Source organism: Gigantopelta aegis, chromosome 4, assembly GCF_016097555.1.
Source record: "Gigantopelta aegis isolate Gae_Host chromosome 4, Gae_host_genome, whole genome shotgun sequence".
Lineage (NCBI taxonomy): Eukaryota > Metazoa > Mollusca > Gastropoda > Neomphalida > Peltospiridae > Gigantopelta > Gigantopelta aegis.
The window spans coordinates 20713674-20734182 of NC_054702.1; the positions used below are offsets into that span (position 1 = coordinate 20713674).

Sequence of the window (20509 nt, forward strand, 5' to 3'; positions counted from 1 at the left end):
TCTACATTTACTAGAGTCGGTATATTTCTCTCTGATCGTCCGTCTGGCTGTCGCCAGTCGTCGCCATCACGGTTGTAAAAACCGCACTCGCAGGGGTATTACGTAACTACTCGCCACATGGCCTCCGCAGCTGGACTAAGTGCATATTGGAATGTCCGATCGAGGACGGTCGCGCAGAAGTCTTACGTAACAAGTTACCCATCTGGGCTACGGGCAATAAACTGCACACGGCCCTCTAACACAATTAAAATCGCCACAGGCGAAACAAATTTAAGAGCATGTTCCGTGACACTTAATCATTACAGTTACCGTGTACAGACGGACGCACCGTTTTTAATACTTTTTGACAACATGACTTTACTCTTGAATATTATTTCGTATGTTTAAAATAAATTAATTAAAAAGCAGTCAAAAGTCGGGTGTGCATTATATGATAAAGATATTATCTTAGTTTTTAGTGATATGGTCAGTACTGTATTGTTAAAGTTGATACTAATTTCAGAATAGCATGTAGCAATGCGAACATTCAGTATTTTTTTTAATGCTATAAACACCGATTTGACTAAAGAATTTACTTTGATTGTAGATCCGTAAAGCTCCAGGACTTCGTAACTCATGTTGAAGACATGCACCGCACGTCTAATTTTGGATTTTCAGAAGAATACAAGGTAAAGCCAAGATTGGTGATGTTTTATTCCAAAAACAAAAATCTTTTAAAGGGACTGTCCTGAGTTTCCTGCATTGTAAGATGTTTCCGACTAATAAAATCTTCTGACGTCTAAAAATGCGCATTTAATATATATTCTTGTTTAGAATATCAGTGTTCGTATATTAAATGTGTCTCTGGTCGTCTTAATATTTGTAAGAAGCCCAAACTGGATTTTGCCTTTAAATAATTTCGTACGTACGAAAAATGTTTTTTTTTAGGAAATAAAATTAAATTTAACCTAGTTTAAATACTAGAACGATCAGAAATACCTTTAATATACAGCCACTAATATTTTATGCAGAAAAATATATTTGATATGTAATTACAGTCGTTACAAATTCTGTTAGTCGAAAACATCTTTAAAATTGCAGCAAACTCAGGTCTCTTCCTTTAATAAATAATATCACTTGTTTTTAACATTATTTTTTGCTGTCCGCAAGCAAAAAGTAATAAGAATCGGGTTTTCTGTCCGTCCGCTCTGTCGTATTGTCGGATCGCATTACAGTCCGGTCGTCTGCGGGATGGTGCATAGAAAAGATACCTTGCTAGGCTACTAATTGAAAAATGTAGTGGGTTTCCTCTCTAAGAGTATATGTCAAAATTACCAAATGTTTGACATCCAATAGCCGATGATTAACGAATCAATGTGCAGTAGTGGTGTCGTTAAACAAAACAAACTTTAACTTTACAGATTGGTCAGGTTAACGTTATTATGTGGGAAGATTTTCATTTATTTGATTGAAAACATATTTTATTGCATAAACAACAATAGGATTGGGCACAATTACGTTTACTAACTTACTGGCCCTCTCCTATATAATGGCGACAATTATTTAATTTTATTACACACCAGTGTAAGATATTACTCATGTCATAACAATTACTCAATATCTAACTAGTGTAATATTGGTACGCGCAGACTGGCGGGGTAATTTTTTAATTGGAATGACGTCACTTTTATCTCACTGCAATAAGATAAACTGGGTGCATGACGCGTCCTTTTCCCGAACTCTTGAAAACATTTTAGTGCAAAACTTCTGTTGAAAATATTTTGTTCAGAGACTATTAACGTATCTAACCGTGTTTTTACAAAACAGTGTAATTTAAAAGTGTACCATTACAAATTCGGCCATGAATGGAAATTGCGATAAGATAGGCCGTTATATTTGGACCCACTGTGTACAAAGCCAAAACAATGTCGTCGACATGCTACTTTTTACGGCCCTATGTATAAAATGTCAGCGTCACATCTAGTCAATCCCATTCACTTAGCTGGTCTGATCAACAATTCGGTCATTATTGTGAATTTAAAAACATTAACTAACAATTATTAATGCAAGCTTCGCGCCAAAATCTAAACTGTACATTGATGACGTCGCGTTGCTCACTATGACGTCGTTTATGTTTACGTGTGACGTAGATCATTTGCTGACCCAATTCGTAGAAAAATAACCAGTAGCATGTCTTGACATCTGCTTACTTCTGCGATGCGGCTTGTTTGCTGTTGGTTTGTAATAAATAAAATACTAAACTAGCTTGCCTGTCATACCATTTTTATGAAACTCGTCAACAGTGTTGACCAGTATCTGACTCGCTTTCGCTCGTCAGATACCAAAACTGTTCACTCGTTTCATAAAAATGGTATGACAGGCAAGCTCGTTTAGTATTCTATATGTAATATACTTAACTCCAAAAGAAACGCGAATACGTAGATTGGAGGTTTTGAGTGCACTCATTGAAATACGTCCCAAAGTTCTTAAAATAATCGTTTCTATGAAAAACTTAAACAATTCGTAAAGATGAGATTTCATGTTATTGACATGTTAAAAATCGAGGTCGCATTGTCATTTGAAATGTCAAGGCCATGGCGCTTCTTCAATGGCGTCACATGCCACTCAAACATGTCCACTAATAGCGGGTGTGTCCGCCATTGCTGGCCATGACCGCCGCACACCTCCTACCCATGGAGAGGAAGAGGTTCCTGATGAAGGCCCTGTGCACGTTGTTGTAGGTGTCCACGACGGCCTGGCGGAGCTGCTGCTGTGTCACCACGGGAGCAGGGCGTTGGTTCATCATGCGCTGAACCTCGTCCCTCAAGTGCTCGATGGGGTTCAGATCCGGGCTTAAAGCTGGCCAGTCCATTGTGATGATGTTGTGCTGTGCCAGGAATGCCTGGGTGGCCCGTGCCGTGTGTGGCCTGGCGTTGTCGTGCTGGTAAACCATCTGACGGTGACCCGCGAAAAAAGGCACCACCACAGGCGTGAGCACTTCGTCGATGTAGCGCTGTGCTGTGACGCCCCTGCCGCGTCCTCGGCCGTTGTTGTCGAAGATGACAGGTTGTACACGACGTCCCCAGGATATGGCACCCCACAGCATGACGGAAGGCCCTCCCCAACGGTCCCTCTCCATAACACACGCATCTGTGAAGCGCTCACCTCGACGCCTCCACACCCTCATACGACCGTCGGCCCTATCTAAGCAGTAGCGGCTTTCGTCGGAGAAGACGATGTTCTGCCACTGTCGGTTCCTCCACTGTCGATGCAGAACAGCCCAGTTGTGTCGTGCAAGGCGGTGTCGCTGTGTGAGACGTTGTCCAATGTACGGTCGACGACAGTTCAGATGGATGGCGATCAGACGACGTCGTACCGTGGTGTAGGAAACGGGGCGGTTGTGGGTTCCCACTGTCTGCCGGGCTGTTGTGGTGGCTGGTACGAACCGATCACGCATGTGAGTTCGGACGATGTAACGGTCCTGGCGCTGTGACGTCACTCTGGGACGGCCGCTACGTGGACGGTCGACGACGTTGTTGTTCTGTAGAAATCGGTCTATGAGACGGTAGATTGTCGAGACATGGACACCGAAAGCACGTGCAACCTGCCTGGCATCCATTCCGGCCTCCAAATTCCCCAAAGCTCTATGTCTGGAATCAGCGTTAAGTCGTGGCATCGTTGTATCGCTACTCGTAAAATGAGTTGAACATTGCTGTCTGGCGTTTCTTTTATACCCAGGCCTGGTAGTGTTTCACGTGCAATTCGCATCTTTCATGATCCACCCGTTTTGCATTCCAGATCGATTTTGGTCGTCAATTTCAGCACGTGCGTGACGTCACACTGTACTCGTTTTTTTCATGCGTTATGTGGAATTGGATACGCTGACAAGATGGCTATTGGTCAACTTAATCGATTTGTACATAGTTTATTCAAATGTGGGTTTTTTAATATTTTAAAATTTTCGCGTTTCTTTTGGAGTTAAGTATATAATAGTAATGTATACATATATAATTTGTATACAAATGTATTTTAATAACAATAAAATTGAGGAAAAGAGGATATTATGAACAACAGCATTTTGAAAGAAACTGTGGCATTGGTTTAATTTCTTTCAAGGACGTCTTTCCTACTGGCTTTATCGGGGTGGTGCATGGAGGCCATGACAACCTCTCCCCATTCAAACCCACTACCTTTTATAGTTGTCGATCACAACATAAGTGGATTGATGTCATCACTATCTAGTACCGTAACATGCTTTACCATTTTAGTTTTAGATTGATCATATAGTAATAAACAGTCAATAAAAAACATTATTGTAAATAGTGATAAAATGGCGGTGTGTGGTGCGATCAATTAATTGCCGCATTTCATTTCATTCAACTTATTTTCGTGCTTATATCCAATTAAGGTTCAAGCACGCTGTCCTGGGCACACACCTCAGCTATCTGGGCTGTTTGTCCAGGACGGTGGGTTAGTTGTTCATTGGTTAATGGTTAGTGAGAGAGAAGAAGGTGTAGTGGCCTTACACCTACCCACTGAGTCGTTAAAATTCGCTACCTACCAGCCGTATGTTCGATGGCTTAACCACTACACCACCGAGGCTGTTTTTTGGAAGCCGGTGTCGGGATGCGAACCCAGTACCTACCAACCTGGAGTCCGATGGCTTAACCACTGCACCACCAAGGCTATTCATGAGCGTACATAGGATTTTGAAAAGGGGGATTCCAAAATAGATTGCAGAGATATTGGGCATATATTTCTATGTTGAGTTTTGAAAAGGGGGGTTCCAAAATAGATTGCAGAGATATTGGGCATATATTTCTATGTTGAGTAAATATAATAATGTCAGATATCAATGTCAGATATATTAAATTTAAAAAAAAAGAAGCGATTTCAGGGGGGGGCCATGCTATTATGAAGATATCCCATAGCTTCTGATTAAATACTGTGCTGGAGTGTCGCTAAACAATCCTTTCGTTTCAGGCCATTAACAAGATGAGTCCCAAACATCCGGCCACGGCCGCCGAGCAGGAAGCATGCCGCACGAAGAACCGATACACCAACGTTCTGGCTTGTATGTCTATCATTCCCTTCCATCACAGGGCAGTACTTAACGAGGAGGGGGGGGGGGGGGTCAGACGTAGCCCAGTGGTAAAGCGCTCGCTTGATGCGCGGTCGGTGTGGGATCGATCCCCGTCAGTGGGACCATTGGGCTATTTCTCGCTCCAATCAGTGCAGCACGACTGGTGTAACAAAGGCCGTGGTATGTACTATCCTGTCTGTGGGATGGTGCATATGAAAGATCCCTTGATGCTAATCGAAAAGAGTAGCACATGAAGTGGCAACATCGGGTTTCCTCCCTCAGTATCTCTGTGGTCCTTAACCATATGTCCGACGCCATGTAACCGTAAATAAAATGTGTTGAGTGCGTCGTTAAATAAAATATTTCCTTCCTTCCTTAAGGAGGTGACAAGAGGCAGTTGCCTCCACCTCGTGCCATTTCAAATTTAAAAGTATCGTTTCTAATTTAAAAGTATCGTTTCAAATTTAAAAGTATCGTTTCAATTTTAACAGTTCTCTTCTAAAGAAAAAGGGGCAGGATGTAGACCAGAGGTAAAGCGTTCACCCGAGGCACGGTCGATCTAGGATCGATCTCCGTCGGTTGGTCTATTGAACTAAAATGTCTAGCTCTAGTCGGTACTCCACAAGTGGTGTTACAAAAGTCGTGGTGGTATGTACTATCCTGACTGGGATGCTGGATATACGTGGCGGCAGCCGGTTTCCTCAATCATTATCGGTGTAGCCCATAATCATATGTCCGACGCCATAAAACCGTAAATAAAAATGTGTTGAGTGAGTCGTTAAATAAAACATTCTTTTTTCCTTCTTTCTTCTTTGACTACAGTTGACCACTCACGAGTGAAGCTCCTGCCGCTAGACGATGATGAAGGCTCTGATTACATCAACGCTAATTATATACAGGTAAGAACAGGGCCCATATTTTCGAAGCAGTCTGTTAGCCTACAAAATCGTAACATCATCGTAAACTATGACGTCACTATGGCGTGTGCTGTAGTGACGTCACAACCTACGATCATCTTACGATTTTGTAACGCTAAGATAGCTTGGAAAATACGGGCCCAGCATTGCATTCATTTCAGATCAGATTCCAATTAAAGCAGTAACCTCCAGTATATATTTGCTATTTAACCATCTAGAATAAACCGTTAACAGTCATTTTCTTACCATCGTACCCCATTCTTCGATATCATTTCGCTATACTCGCTGATCTCGGTTACATAAATGTTGTAAATCAATTTACAAGCAGAATCGGAGAGCTGTTTTGCGACTTTAAAGTTCAAGCATTCTGTCCTGGACACTCACCTCAACTATATCCGAACTATCTGACAATGACAGAGGTTAATGGTTATTTGTTATTGGTTAGTGAGAGATTTCGGACTTGCCTCTCCTCCCCATTTAAGTACTATGTGACAACCTCTATAAGCCAAATAAAACATATTTTAACAGTTGCCTTATTATTAAAATTATACCATTCTTTATAAGCGTTGGAAGCTGGGGAGGGGCAGAGCCGGTTTGTCCTAGTAACACATGTAGCACGTGCTACGGTCGCCGCGCTTCAAGGGGCTCCGCGGTGATGTGTACATTTATTTTCCCCAGGTCTTCGAGGGGTTTGCAATATATATATATATCTCCTGGGAAGGGGCCCCTCTGTTACTTGTGCTACAGACCCCGCGGATCCTTAAACCGGCTCTGAGGAGGGGGGGGGGGGGGGATGGGGCACTCCCCAACTCTCAATATCATGCACCTCTCCCTCCACAGTTGAAAGGCGAATTAATACACCGCTAGCATCTTCCAACACCTGTGATCTTGTAGCTATTTAAGTATTTTCTCTTTTATTCTACAAGGGATACAACTCCAAAAGAGAATACATAGCAGCCCAGGGTCCACTGCCGTGCACGAAGGACGATTTCTGGAGGATGATCTGGGAGAACAAAGTGACGATCGTGGTGATGCTCACGCAGTGCAAGGAACGAGGGCGGGTAAGTGTCGGAATGGCGGTTATGCAGGGCTGGATATATTAAATTATCGGCTTTGTCATCTTATGTATTCCTGCAACTCCGGAGCCCCCACCCCCCATAATCAAATGCTTTATCGAATGTTCAAAATGTATGTCGTTTGTTTTGGTGGGGGGAGGGTAGGTTTGTGTGATTTTGTTTGTTTGTTGTTGTTTTGTGCGGGGAGGGGGTTGTGGGTGTCTTTCGGTTTTTTCAAAATGTAAACCACCAAGATTCTAGAATGGTGGGTTTTTGTTGGGGGTTTTTGTTTTGTTTTTGTTTGTTTTTTGGGGCTATGTTTTGGGTGGGGATTTTTCAATATAAAGTATCTTTAATGCCTTTTTATCAAGTTTTAGTATAATAATTATTAAATTAACATAGCAAGATCAACACTATATTCTTTTTTCCCAGATCAAGTGTGAGACGTACTGGCCCAACACGAACGAGCCGGTGTATTTTGGAGACCTCATAGTTCAGCTACGGTCCGAATCCGTGCTTCCTGATTATATGATAAGAATTCTCGATGTCAGGCAGGTCAGTTCCAGGGGCGGTGGGGATGGGAAGTTCTGAAGGGACATTTTTTTCCAACTCTTATTTAAATCTCACGTGGCGTTTGCTCAAATAGGTATGTTAAGCAGACCGGTTATTGAGAAGATCAGTGGAGGAGGCCAGTGGCGTAGGCGAGAGGGAGACCACGGGGATTATGCTCTCCCCCCCCCCACCCCCCAATCAAACCTGCTTTTTTAACTTAAATTTTATAAAAGCATACATGCAAACATACATACATACATACATACATACATAAATACATACTAACCAGTGCCAGGTCTGCCCACTGTTTCATCACGTAAGCGGGATCGACCGCGTAGACTGTAGGCCTCATGCATGTCGTTGAGTTAAAGAGCATCCTTTTTATGGATGCCTCAATAGCTCAGAGCGCATCGTGGTTAGTCTGCAATTTGCGGACGATTCGGTGCCACAGGTTCGAGTTCCAGCAACGACATGGGACAATTTGTGAAGCCAGAAAGAATTTAATTATCCCCTGCGCCAGTGCGTTAATATCTATGTACGTAACAGTCAACCTCGACATACATACAATATATAGATATTCATACATAAGTACATACATATATATAATTTTTTGAATTGGGGATATAACTTAGGATCTTTTGGGTCGATTCAAAGATACTTTCTGAATTGGGAACATAACTTCAGATCTTTTTGGATCGAAATTCAAAGATTCTTTCTTAATTGGGGATATAACTTAGGATATTTTTGGAACGATTCAAAGATACTTTCTGATAGGAGTATATGAATTACTTGGATATTGAGCAATCTAATTAAAATTAGCACCACCATTACATGTGGATCTAACAGCAGCCCGTTGGAGCTCATGTCCAGTTGACCTTTCATTCGACCAATCAAAACTTTACTTGCAAAATCATGCCAGTGATTTGATGATGATAACTAGTTTAACGTGCCCATATACCACTAGGGTTTCGAACACGCCCATCCCGAGTCCGACCTCCGATAAGATCGGTGGCCTGACTCGGGATGGAGTGGGTAGAGTTGAAAATGGGCAGAATTTTGAAAATAGCAATTAGTAAAAAAGTTAATAGAATAACTTTAAAAAAAGAAGAAAATGAATGAATGAATGAATGTTTAACGACACCCAGCACGAAAAATACATCGGCTATTGGGTGTTAAACTATGGTAATGTAAACAAATAAGGTGATGATCAACATCAATAGAAAAAAAACAAGATATAAATAAAAACAGTGCAAAGAACTGTGCAAAAATACAAATACAAATATCACAGATAGATACTGACTTTTACTGTATTGGCCATTCTCAAAGAGAATGTTACACCCCTGCACCACGGTGAGGTTACAGCACGCGCAGGGAAAAAAAAGAATTGACTGCTTGGCCGAATATTTATATAGTTTGGAGCATTTTAGAAGGACAGTCCAAAATTAAATGAGAGAAAGAAGAGAGGATCGGACTATTTAATAATGTTTTTTTTTAAAGTAATTTCGACATAAAATTTTGAACGCAGATCTAAAAGTTTAAAGTCCGATCGATATGTCCACGTTAGTGGCCTCGTTAAGGCCGTTTGGGTGCACAGCTTATAGGGACGAGATGGGTTGCATCCCGTCAAGAAAACACCTAGATTGACAGTCATTAGAGGTTGAAGGTGTAGTGCTGTGCTGAAATACAGATCTTGAGAAGCCGGATCCGTCTGAACGAGAGAGAGTATCAGACTAGGGTATAGTCCAGTCGTCATGGGTTGGTATGGTGGTGCGGGCGGGCCCGACTCCGGAGGATACGAGATGGTATCAATGTAAAGCAAAGTAAAGTCTAGAAAAGAGTAGTAGGGGCCGACCCCGCTTCCTATTTCTTCTTAGAGTATGCCGGTCAATCTTCCAGTGCTGCTAGAACAGGCTCGGACATGTAGAGACTAAACGCGAACAACCGTGGCGTTCTGCAGAATGGCCGTCATACGAGTCACGAAAAAAAAGTCAACATATTCAGCCGGAGAAATAACGTGGAGGCAAGGAATTTCGCTAAAAAAGAATCCAACCTGGTGGTGCAGGCTGTCGAAACGAGAAGCGTTCCAGCGTTGAATCAGTTCCAATGGCCGCATACATCCCAGTAGAAAACTTCATTTCGCTGACAAAAACAACGAAATGAAGGATCCCCAAGTCGAGCACACGAAAGCACGTGCAGTGTGCACAAGCGAAACAAACACATCTTACCGCGTCAAGCTGCAGACTGGGAATCCAGTGATTTGAAAAGAATTTGAAAACATTAGGGATTATGCCGAGGATATACGAAATGATTCGGGTGAATTACGAAGTATGCCGGAAACTAATTTTACATAAAATTTTACATAAAATTCGTGTCAAGACGAAAAAAAACACCGTGATGGTATAGCCATAAAATCTGTTCATACTAGTATACAATCCGGAGTTTATTACTGCACTTTTCCCCTGTGTTTTCAATGTTGAAATTGACCAACAAGTTCGCCTATTGCATAAATAGTCTCGCCCGATGTTTTTAGAATTTGTATGCTCCCGAATAACGCTATAAAAGGCGAAGTATTGGTCAATATTTAAATTGTTATTTATAGATGAAATGTCACCTGGACATGGGAGTCCACGCAATGCTGTTAGACCTACTGGTAGACCCAGTAGAGCTAATTTTAATCAGATTGGATATTGAGGCAATGCCTTGCAATAATCATCAATAACAAATAACTTAATAATATTCTAGATAAAGAAACAACAGCTTCCGGTTATTTTTATGAACAATTTTTTCGAAGAACATCACAAAAAACAAACAAATATGGAGTAGAAAGTCGAAATGCTCCGCCAATCTGCACCCGTTTCACTTTCGTATTGTTGATGCCATCTGCCGTTCAAGACATTGCTGGTGTCTCGACAAGAAGAACCTATTGGGAAGCGACAGAGTCACACCCTAAATGTGTGGGATCGTTACTCGCTACCTATATACATTGTAGCTCACCCAGGTCGACTTTGTGATTACACAATCGTCGACTGACGTTTTCAGCACGATGGTGTAGAACCGATTCATAGACGATACAGTTTGTACCTTTTACATGTCCATTTCTCCCGATTTGTGACTTGAGCGTAAATCTTTTTTTCTTTTTTATACATCCGGGGGGGGGGGGGGGGGGGGCGTGACGTCGCCCAGTGGTACAACGCTCGCTCGATGCGCGGTCGCTGTGGGATCGATCCCCGTCGGTGGACCCATTGGACTATTTCTCGTTCCAGCCAGTGCACCACGACTGGTATATCAAAGGCCGTGGTGTGTGCTACTCTGTCTGTGGGATGGTGCATATAAAATATCCCTTGCTGCTGTGTAGTCCTTATCCATATGTCTGACGCCATATAACCGTAAATAAAATGTGTTGAGTGTGTCGTTAAATAAAACATTTCCTTCCTTTTATACATCCGTTGGTGGGAAAGCATTCGTAATTTTTAGTAACACATATTATTAACACATATACGCGTGATAACAATTTAAAGACACACGACTGGCTGCTCCTAGGTGATGACCAGGTTGCTAATGCCATACCACCCAATGAAGAAAAGCACAGTCGAAATCGATTACCCGGTGACGTATAAGTTAATCTGAAACTGATTCCACTGTGACGCATACGATAACAGTCTGAAGATACACGACTGGCTGCTCCTAGGTGATGACCAGGTTGTACAATCCAATAAAAAGCACAGTCGAAATCGATTACCCGGTGACGTATAAGTTAACCTGAAACTGATTCCACTGTGACGCATACGAAAACAGTCTGAAGACACACGACTGGCTGCTCCTAGGTGATGACCAGGTTGTACGATCCAATAAAAAGCACAGTCGAAATTGATTACCCTGTGACGTATAAGTTAACCTGAAACTGATTCCACTTTGACGCATACGTTACCTACAAGCGCTAGGGTCGTAAATGGGTTTTAGTTGGAAAAGACGTTTAAATTTATTGTTGAACGTGTGTAAGAAATAGAATACGACAGTCGTGTCCGTTATCCTAGTCTCAGACTACCAACTGCCAGTTGGTCAACTTTCTGCTTTCACGACTTCTATGACTGTCCAGTTGCTAGTCTGAGCGCTCCTACAACTCGATTCTCGTCGTATACCCCATTAGTTGTTAGTCTGAGCGCACCCGTCGTAAGTTGGGAGTTGGAGGAATTGCAACTCAACCGTCAAGTCGGCCAACTTTCTGCTGGACGTTGGTAGTCTTAGACTAGTATAAGATATCATTTATCTTACAACTCGTTCGTTAAAATGAATATTTTGCTCTTTAGATAAATGAGTATCCAACGGCCACTCAAGTAGTATTCTGTATATTTTTATTCTGGACATCGGGGTCTGATTTTTCACCTGTGTAATCACAAGGTTGACCTGGGCTAACCTTAAATGAACATGAAACCACAAGGACACATGTTACTAGATGTGTTAGCCAGAAATAATTGTAGACAGAGTTTCTGTACAAAAAGGAAAATTTAACTGTAGCTCATCCTATGACGTTTTCAGGGAAATACCAAGCGAGTTGTGAAGCATTTTCACTTTCTGAAGTGGCCAGACTTCGGGTGTCCAGAAAAGACCTCCCTCCTGCTCAACTTTGTACGTGCCATTCGAGGACATCTACCACATCCGACTGAAGGACCTACACTGGTACACTGCAGGTAGGTAGTGGCAAGGAATGTGTGCTTAACAGTACCATCAATACCTTGTTAACAATACATTATTTTATTTTTTATTGGGGTTTCTTTTCGTTGTTGTTGGGAGGGGGCGGGTATTATCCCACTGCACACACACACACACACACACACACACACACACACACACACACACACCCTTTCATTTCATTTCATTTCCTCCAGATCTGGAAGCTCTTTTTATCTTTCAAATGCTTTTGCTGTAAACATCCACTTCCCAATCCTTGTCTCTTAAGCAATGACAGGTGTTTGTTTCTTGTGGTCACCAATGTCACATACCTGTTATTTCCAATTAGCTTCAGCTTGTACAGACAGCATGATAATCAGAGCACTGTGTGAGTCACCACTGACGTAGTTGCAACATAACAATATGTAAGAAATGAAAATAACTAGTGTCAAAGTTTGACATTAAACATATTAAGGAGACTGGCACACACACACACACACACACACACACACACAGACAGACACACACAGACATACAGAGACACAGACATACACACAGCCACACACACACACACACACACACTGTGACACACACATTGACATACACACACTGACACACACATTGACACACACACACACACACACACACAGATACACACCCACACCCACACATAGACACACACACACACACACACATACACACACACACACACACACACTGTGACACATACATTGACACACACACGCACACGCACACACAAACCTCAAATTCTGGCATAATGTGCTAACCCGAGATCTTTTTACCATGTATTTCCTTCATTAGTTGTAATTGATGTAAAAATGTGTAGTGATTCGTTTGCAACCCTATATAGCTGTTTGGTAGTAATGCTAATATGATTAAATTAAAAACTACAAACATTAGGACGATCAGAAACAATTGGATTTAGATGTTCTAAACAAAACAAAAATTAAAAGTGCGATTTTGGTCATTAAAAAGGCCTTACTAGTCGGAAACATTTGACAATGTCAGCAAACTCGGGATTGTCCCTTTAATATTGAATATGTTAATTTGTAGCGTTGGTGTTGGTCGGACCGAGACGTAAATCGCAGTGGACTACCAGCCCTTTACTATTGAATATGTTAATTTGTAGTGCTGATATTGAATATGTTAATTTGTAGTGCTGATATTGAATATGTTAATTTGTAGCGTTGGTGTTGGCCGGACCGGGACGTACATCGCGGTGGGCTACCAGCCCTTTAATATTTAATATGTTAATTTGTAGCGTTGGTGTTGGTCGGACCGAGACGTAAATCGCAGTGGACTACCAGCCCTTTAATATTTAATATGTTAATTTGTAGTGCTGATATTGAATATGTTAATTTGTAGCGTTGGTGTTGGCCGGACCGGTACGTACATCGCGGTGGACTACCAGCCCTTTAATATTTAATATGTTAATTTGTAGTGCTGATATTGAATATGTTAATTTGTAGTGCTGATATTGAATATGTTAATTTGTAGCGTTGGTGTTGGCCGGACCGGGACGTACATCGCAGTGGACTACCAGCCCTTTAATATTTAATATGTTAATTTGTAGTGCTGATATTGAATATGTTAATTTGTAGTGCTGATATTGAATATGTTAATTTGTAACGTTGGTGTTGGCCGGACCGGGACGTACATCGCAGTGGACTACCAGCCCTTTAATATTTAATATGTTAATTTGTAGTGCTGATATTGAATATGTTAATTTGTAGTGCTGATATTGAATATGTTAATTTGTAACGTTGGTGTTGGCCGGACCGGGACGTACATCGCAGTGGACTACCAGCCCTTTAATATTTAATATGTTAATTTGTAGTGCTGATATTGAATATGTTAATTTGTAGTGCTGATATTGAATATGTTAATTTGTAGTGCTGATATTGAATATGTTAATTTGTAGCGCTGGCGTTGGCCGGACCGGCACGTACATCGCGGTGGACTATCAGCTGCAGCACATAAAGGAGCACACTGAGATTGATGTTTTTAGATTTGTGCTGGACATGCGCGCGCATAGACCACTCATGGTCCAAACAGAGGTTAGGTATTTTCACAACACACATTATTTCTTTCGTTTTCGTTTTATTTTCTTGTTGCACTTTCTTTTCTTTTTTCTTTCTTTTTTGACATTGTTTTTTTTTTTCTCCAGAAATGTTCTTTCATTTTGTTTTTTATTTTTTGTTTGTTTGGGTTTTTTTGTTTTTGTTTTTATTTATATCTTGTTTGTTTGGGGGATTTGTTTGTTGTTGGGATGTGTGTTTTTGTTGTTGTTGTGGTATTTGTTTTTGCTTGCTTGTTTGTTTTGTTTTGGTGGGGTCTTGTAGGTGATAACGTGGATCTTGCAAATTGAAACGCCTTTTATTTTGGTACACTGTTTATGAATATTTACAATATATTTGCTACAAGACTGTTATTTTATGGGACTGTTATTTTAATAAAAACAAAAAAAAATTCTTTAATACTATGAATAATGTTAATTAATACCTCCTGACACAAAATGTAAAAAACAACAAAGAACCAAGGCCAGTTAAAAAGCAGTTATGATGGTGCAGGAGTGTCCTATATATAGACGTTGGAAGCGGAGTCTTTATGTCCAGGCGGCTAGACTATGTTCCCAGGACAGTGTGCTTCAACCTTAATTGCACGTCAAAGACTTATGAGTTAGGAGTTTGTGAGTCAGCAAAGCATTGTCCCGCTTTTCATTTCTGAAGATTATACATCGTTTGGCACTCTCAGTCGAAAGGCGAATCTGTTCCTGTATAGGGTCTGGCCCTGAATACTTTTAACCTGCATGATGCACGGGGTAATGTTTCTAATAAATACTGTCTTCGTATCTGCAGAACCAGTATGTGTATATCCACGACTGCATCCGAGACGCAATGGAAGAAGGTGCCGGTGAGGAAACTACGTGGACAACGTATGTAAAATACGTAGCATTTAGGGTTTTCAAAATCAGGGGCAGATCTAAAATATGACCGACGGGAGGAGGGAGGCGTACTACTATTTATTTTACTGGCTTGAAACTATAAATTCCTTGGAAGTATGGGATGAGAGAATACGGCAGTGGCGTAGCGGGGGAGGGGGGGGGGGCACGGGGTCCATGCCCCCTCCCTCAATCAAACTGTTTTTTGTGGGTTTTTACTGTATTAAACTTTATAAAATTGTTCATACATTCGGTGTGGGCTCCCCCCACACACACCACCACTATAAAATCCTGTCTACACCAGCAGAATATGGTATTACATAACTGACCGTTAGATATCATTTATCTTACGAATTGTTTTAAAGCAGATTTATCCAGTGAAGTGAATACGTTTTTATAAAGATTAGTTGTACAAGATAAATAGTATTTAACGATTGTTTCTTACATATTCTTCAAAACCTTGTTTAATAGTTTAATAGTTGACATTTTTGCCATTGACATTTTGTCCTACATCCGTTAATAATAAAGATGTGGTTATAAGGGAATATTTTATGTGATTCCCTAATAACAGATTATTCAGGGCCACAGCAAATGTATTCATAATAGCAAATCATTGAAAATGTAAACAGATTTCCGCCATCTTGGATTGCAGTAAACACACACATGACGATGTTGGTAACGGGCGATCAAAGTTATAAAATAAGTCAAAACGTCGAAAAAAAATTCATGTACTGCATGAGTAATAAATTAAATATAATTACCTCACAAAAATAAATACTTGCAATAAAGACAACACTATTTTTCAATGATTAAATGCGGTATCGTTACTTTTTCACTTTGCCACTGAATAAAATGTAAAGTGGCAAGTAACATGAGTTCAGTATTTGGTACAAAGTTTTATTGAAGTATTTTATACCTGTTGCAAGTACTGATAGTCTTGCAATATTAAACCATAAATGTTTTATAGACGTTGATCGCACATGTGCTTTTCAACAATTGCATACGGCAATGGTGTAACGGAAGTGAGTGGCGATACCAATCTTCCGATGCGGTCTCTATTAATAGCCCTGTCCTCACACGTGGTTGGGCAGAGGACACCCGAGCTAGCAGCCAACCACTGGTGGTGAAGAAAGGAAAATTAACTAGCAAATTCTTTGATCAGAATTTTCTTTTTCTTTTATTTTTAGCACTCTGTCGACCTGTTTGAACTGTAGGCCTACCCAGAACGACAAACAAAGTCAGGCTCAGCCCCAGAATGGGAATGAGAATCCGGATCCGAACCAGAACGAACAACAGAACCCGAACCAGAACCCGAACCAGGACCAGGACCCTAGCCAGAGCCAGGACCCTAGCCAGAGCCAGAACCAGAACGAAAATCAGAACCAGAATCAAAATCAAAATCAGGATCAGAACAAAGACCAAAAACAAAATCTAAACCTAAATCTGAATCAGAATCAGAACCACACTTACAATCGTAATCAGAATAACCAGCACAACCTAATCCAAAAGAAGAACCAGCCACAGAACTTGAAGAAGAACTGGATCAGGCAGGAAGACGAGAGTCAGGTCTAGACGTCAGGTCTAGAAGTTAGGTCTAGACGTCAGGTCTAGAAGGTCTGGAATCCGTGACGAGTTCAGAAGTAGTGACATCTTTGCAAGACAAAGAGACTGTCGGTGAAGAATGGGACTCTTGGCTTGTGTTCATAAACCAGTGAATGCATGAATGCCAATTGACACTTTGTTTTTTTAAATATTATATTTACCGAGTCGACGTTTCTGCTGGTGAACTATTAAGTGCTTCATTAGAGCCTCCATTGCAATTTAAAAATTGCTGTCTATTAATACTAAACTGTTACATTAGTTTGATAGCAAACAGTCTTAACTATGATTAATTGGGCTTCCATCTTATTTTCGTGCTTATATCCAATTAATGTTCAAGCTCGCTGTCCTGGGCAAACACCTTATATATCTGGGCTGTCTGTCCAGGACCGTGGATTAGTGGTTAGTGAAAGAGAAGTCGGTATACCCCTACCCATTGAGTCGTTAAAATTCGCTCTGGGTAGCAGCCGGTACTGGGCTGTGAACCCAGTACCTACCAGCCTTAAGTCTGATGACTTAACAACGACACCACCGAGGCCGGTAAATGCAGGTTGTTACGGTGGTTGACTTATTAAAGTTGCACGTATTACATAACGTAAAATGTACACTGTATGTTTACATTCTTCTTCAAGTACAATAAACCGTTTTGTAAACATTATTAATAGCTAGCTTGACCTAACATGAGCTAAAGTTGTTTTGTGTTTGTTTGGAGGGTTTTTTAAATTATTTATTGCTTCGTAGCCATAATTCAATTATATATCAAGACGTGAGATATCACAATTATATTCCTGGTGGAATAAAATGAGCTTCCAGATTGATTAAATGTATACTAGTATGTCTTAGGCAATAATGTGTTGAGCCTTTTTTGTGGTTTAACTTCCGTGGAACCGTGCCTATAATGGTGGTGAATAAATAAACAGCATTGTTCATATCAGGGCTGTACTTAGGTGGGAGAAAGGGGGATTATTACTTCCCCATAAAAATATGAAAAAAGTGCGTTTTCTGTTTAAAAGTGCCTTTTTGTCTACCTGGAGATGAACTTCTACTGTTATGCCTCGATTCTTTTTGTACGGTCTCCCCCCTTATGTTAGTCTGGGTACTGCCCTGCATATGACATTCGATTTGTTAATTCATATAATGAATGACAAATGTATTTCTGTTCATACATTTGTTTACGTGATCTGATTAGCCTTTCTAACCGTTGTTTTTAAAATGTGTGTCATTATATGATGCCCGGCATGCCTTATTATGTAATATACATGTGGTATTGTATATTTAGTTTATAATAGAAGTTATTTTGTTATATTTATATTCATAGTAATGTTGCATGTTAATTTATTTCACTGTTAACAAGTCTACCTTTTAACCTAAGTTAATGTAACATATTAATTTTATTTTTATTTTTATTATGTACAGTATTTGTCCTTGTGGTTAGACACTTAAATGAGCTCCACCAAAGCTTCAAACTGGCACCTTCTTGCCAAATGTATTTATTAAATGTTGTAAAGATTGTACATTTATACCAATAAAAATAAAATTAAAATCAAATAATTTCATTCACTATTTTAATTATGGGATTCCAATCCTAAGAGCAGCGATGTGGTGAAGAACGCATTTGCACGTGACCATTTCTGTATATAGTTAGATTGACGGATGGCGCGTAACACAAGACTAAGTGAATGACCTAATTTAAAAAAAAAAAAAAAATGTGTACGAGATTCGGTTATCAATAACAAGTTGTGGTTGAAAACGTTCTCAGACATGAATGTAATCTCACAGTGATGTCACAAGTGATCTCACAAAATGTCATAGTGTGAGGTCACGGTAAAACTGTCAGCTGTAACTTGAAGCTGTAATCTCGCCACACCTTGTTACATGTTCTAATGTTATAATACAAACAAATATAGTTACAGTAATAACTTGTGTGTGTTAGAATAATATACAAGTCAGTCTCCGTGTTTTTAATACCGTATAAGGCGCGGGTGCAGGGGGAGGGTTTCGGGGCTCGAAATCCCTCCTTGTTAAAGCAGTTTCTTTTAACTCAGTATATATCGGGGTAGTATTCGACACCCACCCCCCACCCACCCACCCCCAACAGACTTCGATCGCCACAGTCTAGAACACCCCCCCCCCCCCACACACACACACACACACACACACAAATATACACATACACCGCTAAAGTTCCTGCACACGCATTTGCGTATAACATAAAACAACGGAAAAGCACCTCCTATGATAGTTAAATGAAGAATAATACATTTTGTGTAACTCAATTTAGTTATTATAGCCAAAGGATATGGATGATAAAAACTGTGTCCGAGATTACAGTTTTAACTATCCCCTTATATGTGTTGCATGTCTTGTTTGGTTTTGTAAATATTTATCAGTTTTGTTATATTTTTATTAAGATAATGTTATTAAAAATACATTAACGATAAAACTTGATTTTACTCCTTTTTTCATGCACTTTCTAACCTGCACAAACCATTTAATGACACGAGAGAGAGGGGGGGGGGGAGAACTCTAAATAATGTTATTTCCGAAGTTATATTCAACTGAGGTTCAAGCATGCTATTCTGGACACACACGTACACACAATTCAGCTATCTGGGGATATCTGAGTCGTACAAAGGCCTGCTTAGGGCTATGATCTACTTTCGGTAACCTTGACCTACCTTGATGACGTCACGGCCTTGTCACCTGACCATGACCCGGCCCTGACCTACTTAAACTGATCTACATAGACTGGCCCTGGCCTAGGTAGACTGGCCCCGTTCCGTGAGCTCTGTCGGTTGACTGCTCGCTTGAGGTGCTGGCGTCGCAGGATCGAACCAGCTCGGAGGATCCATTCAGCTGGTTGGGTTTTTCTCGTTCCAACCAGTGCACCACAACTGGACAAAGGCCTTGGTATGTGCTTTACTGTTTGTGGGAAGTGTAGGATCCCTTCCTCATCTACGTAGCCCAGAGTCGTCCTATAGAGGTCAGCGTTCCAATACTGTGACGTCATTAGGCCATGCCCTCACGTTTAGAGGTTATCCAAATAGAGATGCCACGTGACCTAGCTCATTTGCATATCGTGGTGCTCAACAGACACAAAATACCAAATACATTTGTAACAGCATTAGGTTTGTTCCCCAAAAGACGATAAACAGCTGCAGGCATTTTATTCAATATCATACACAATGTATTTTTGAAACCCTGAAACAACCAAAACAATAAATTAAAATACAATACAAATACAGTATATAGCATTACGATAAGACAATTGACATATAATAACATTTCATATACTGTTACAGATAGTTAAACATATATATTGAATCACATATGACTAATACATAGTTCCTACTATACAATACATTCACAATACGCATAACACAACATCATATGTTAATCATTTATACATATATACAATTCATAGTAATTCATCATTACAGCCATTACTAATGTTTAACATGCATGTACATTACATCAACATAAACATATACACATATAACAATACAGGTTGTAACACTTGGTCGGTAACTGACACACGCATTCAAAAATAGAGATCTAAATAAAATAATAAACCACACGAAGTATTTTACAGATACTATAATACATCATTATATAAATAATAGCATAAAATAAACTATCTCTTCTGAGATAATACAAACTGTGCAAACATCTTACTCTCAGTCAACTATTACAC

The 20509-nt window shown here is 40.4% G+C and overlaps 1 protein-coding gene across 1 annotated transcript; it reads left to right on the plus strand.

Annotated features, from left to right (window-relative positions):
- The first annotated feature begins 589 nt into the window (after positions 1-589).
- On the plus strand, positions 590-19258 carry LOC121369664 (receptor-type tyrosine-protein phosphatase beta-like). Its single transcript, XM_041494711.1, has 9 exons — positions 590-668; positions 4963-5053; positions 5885-5961; positions 6906-7040; positions 7467-7589; positions 12123-12274; positions 14197-14332; positions 15134-15210; positions 16404-19258. Exons 1-9 carry the CDS (start codon positions 627-629, stop codon positions 16786-16788), a joined length of 1218 nt encoding a protein of 405 aa, XP_041350645.1. The 5' UTR covers positions 590-626; the 3' UTR covers positions 16789-19258.
- The last annotated feature ends 1251 nt before the right edge of the window (positions 19259-20509 follow it).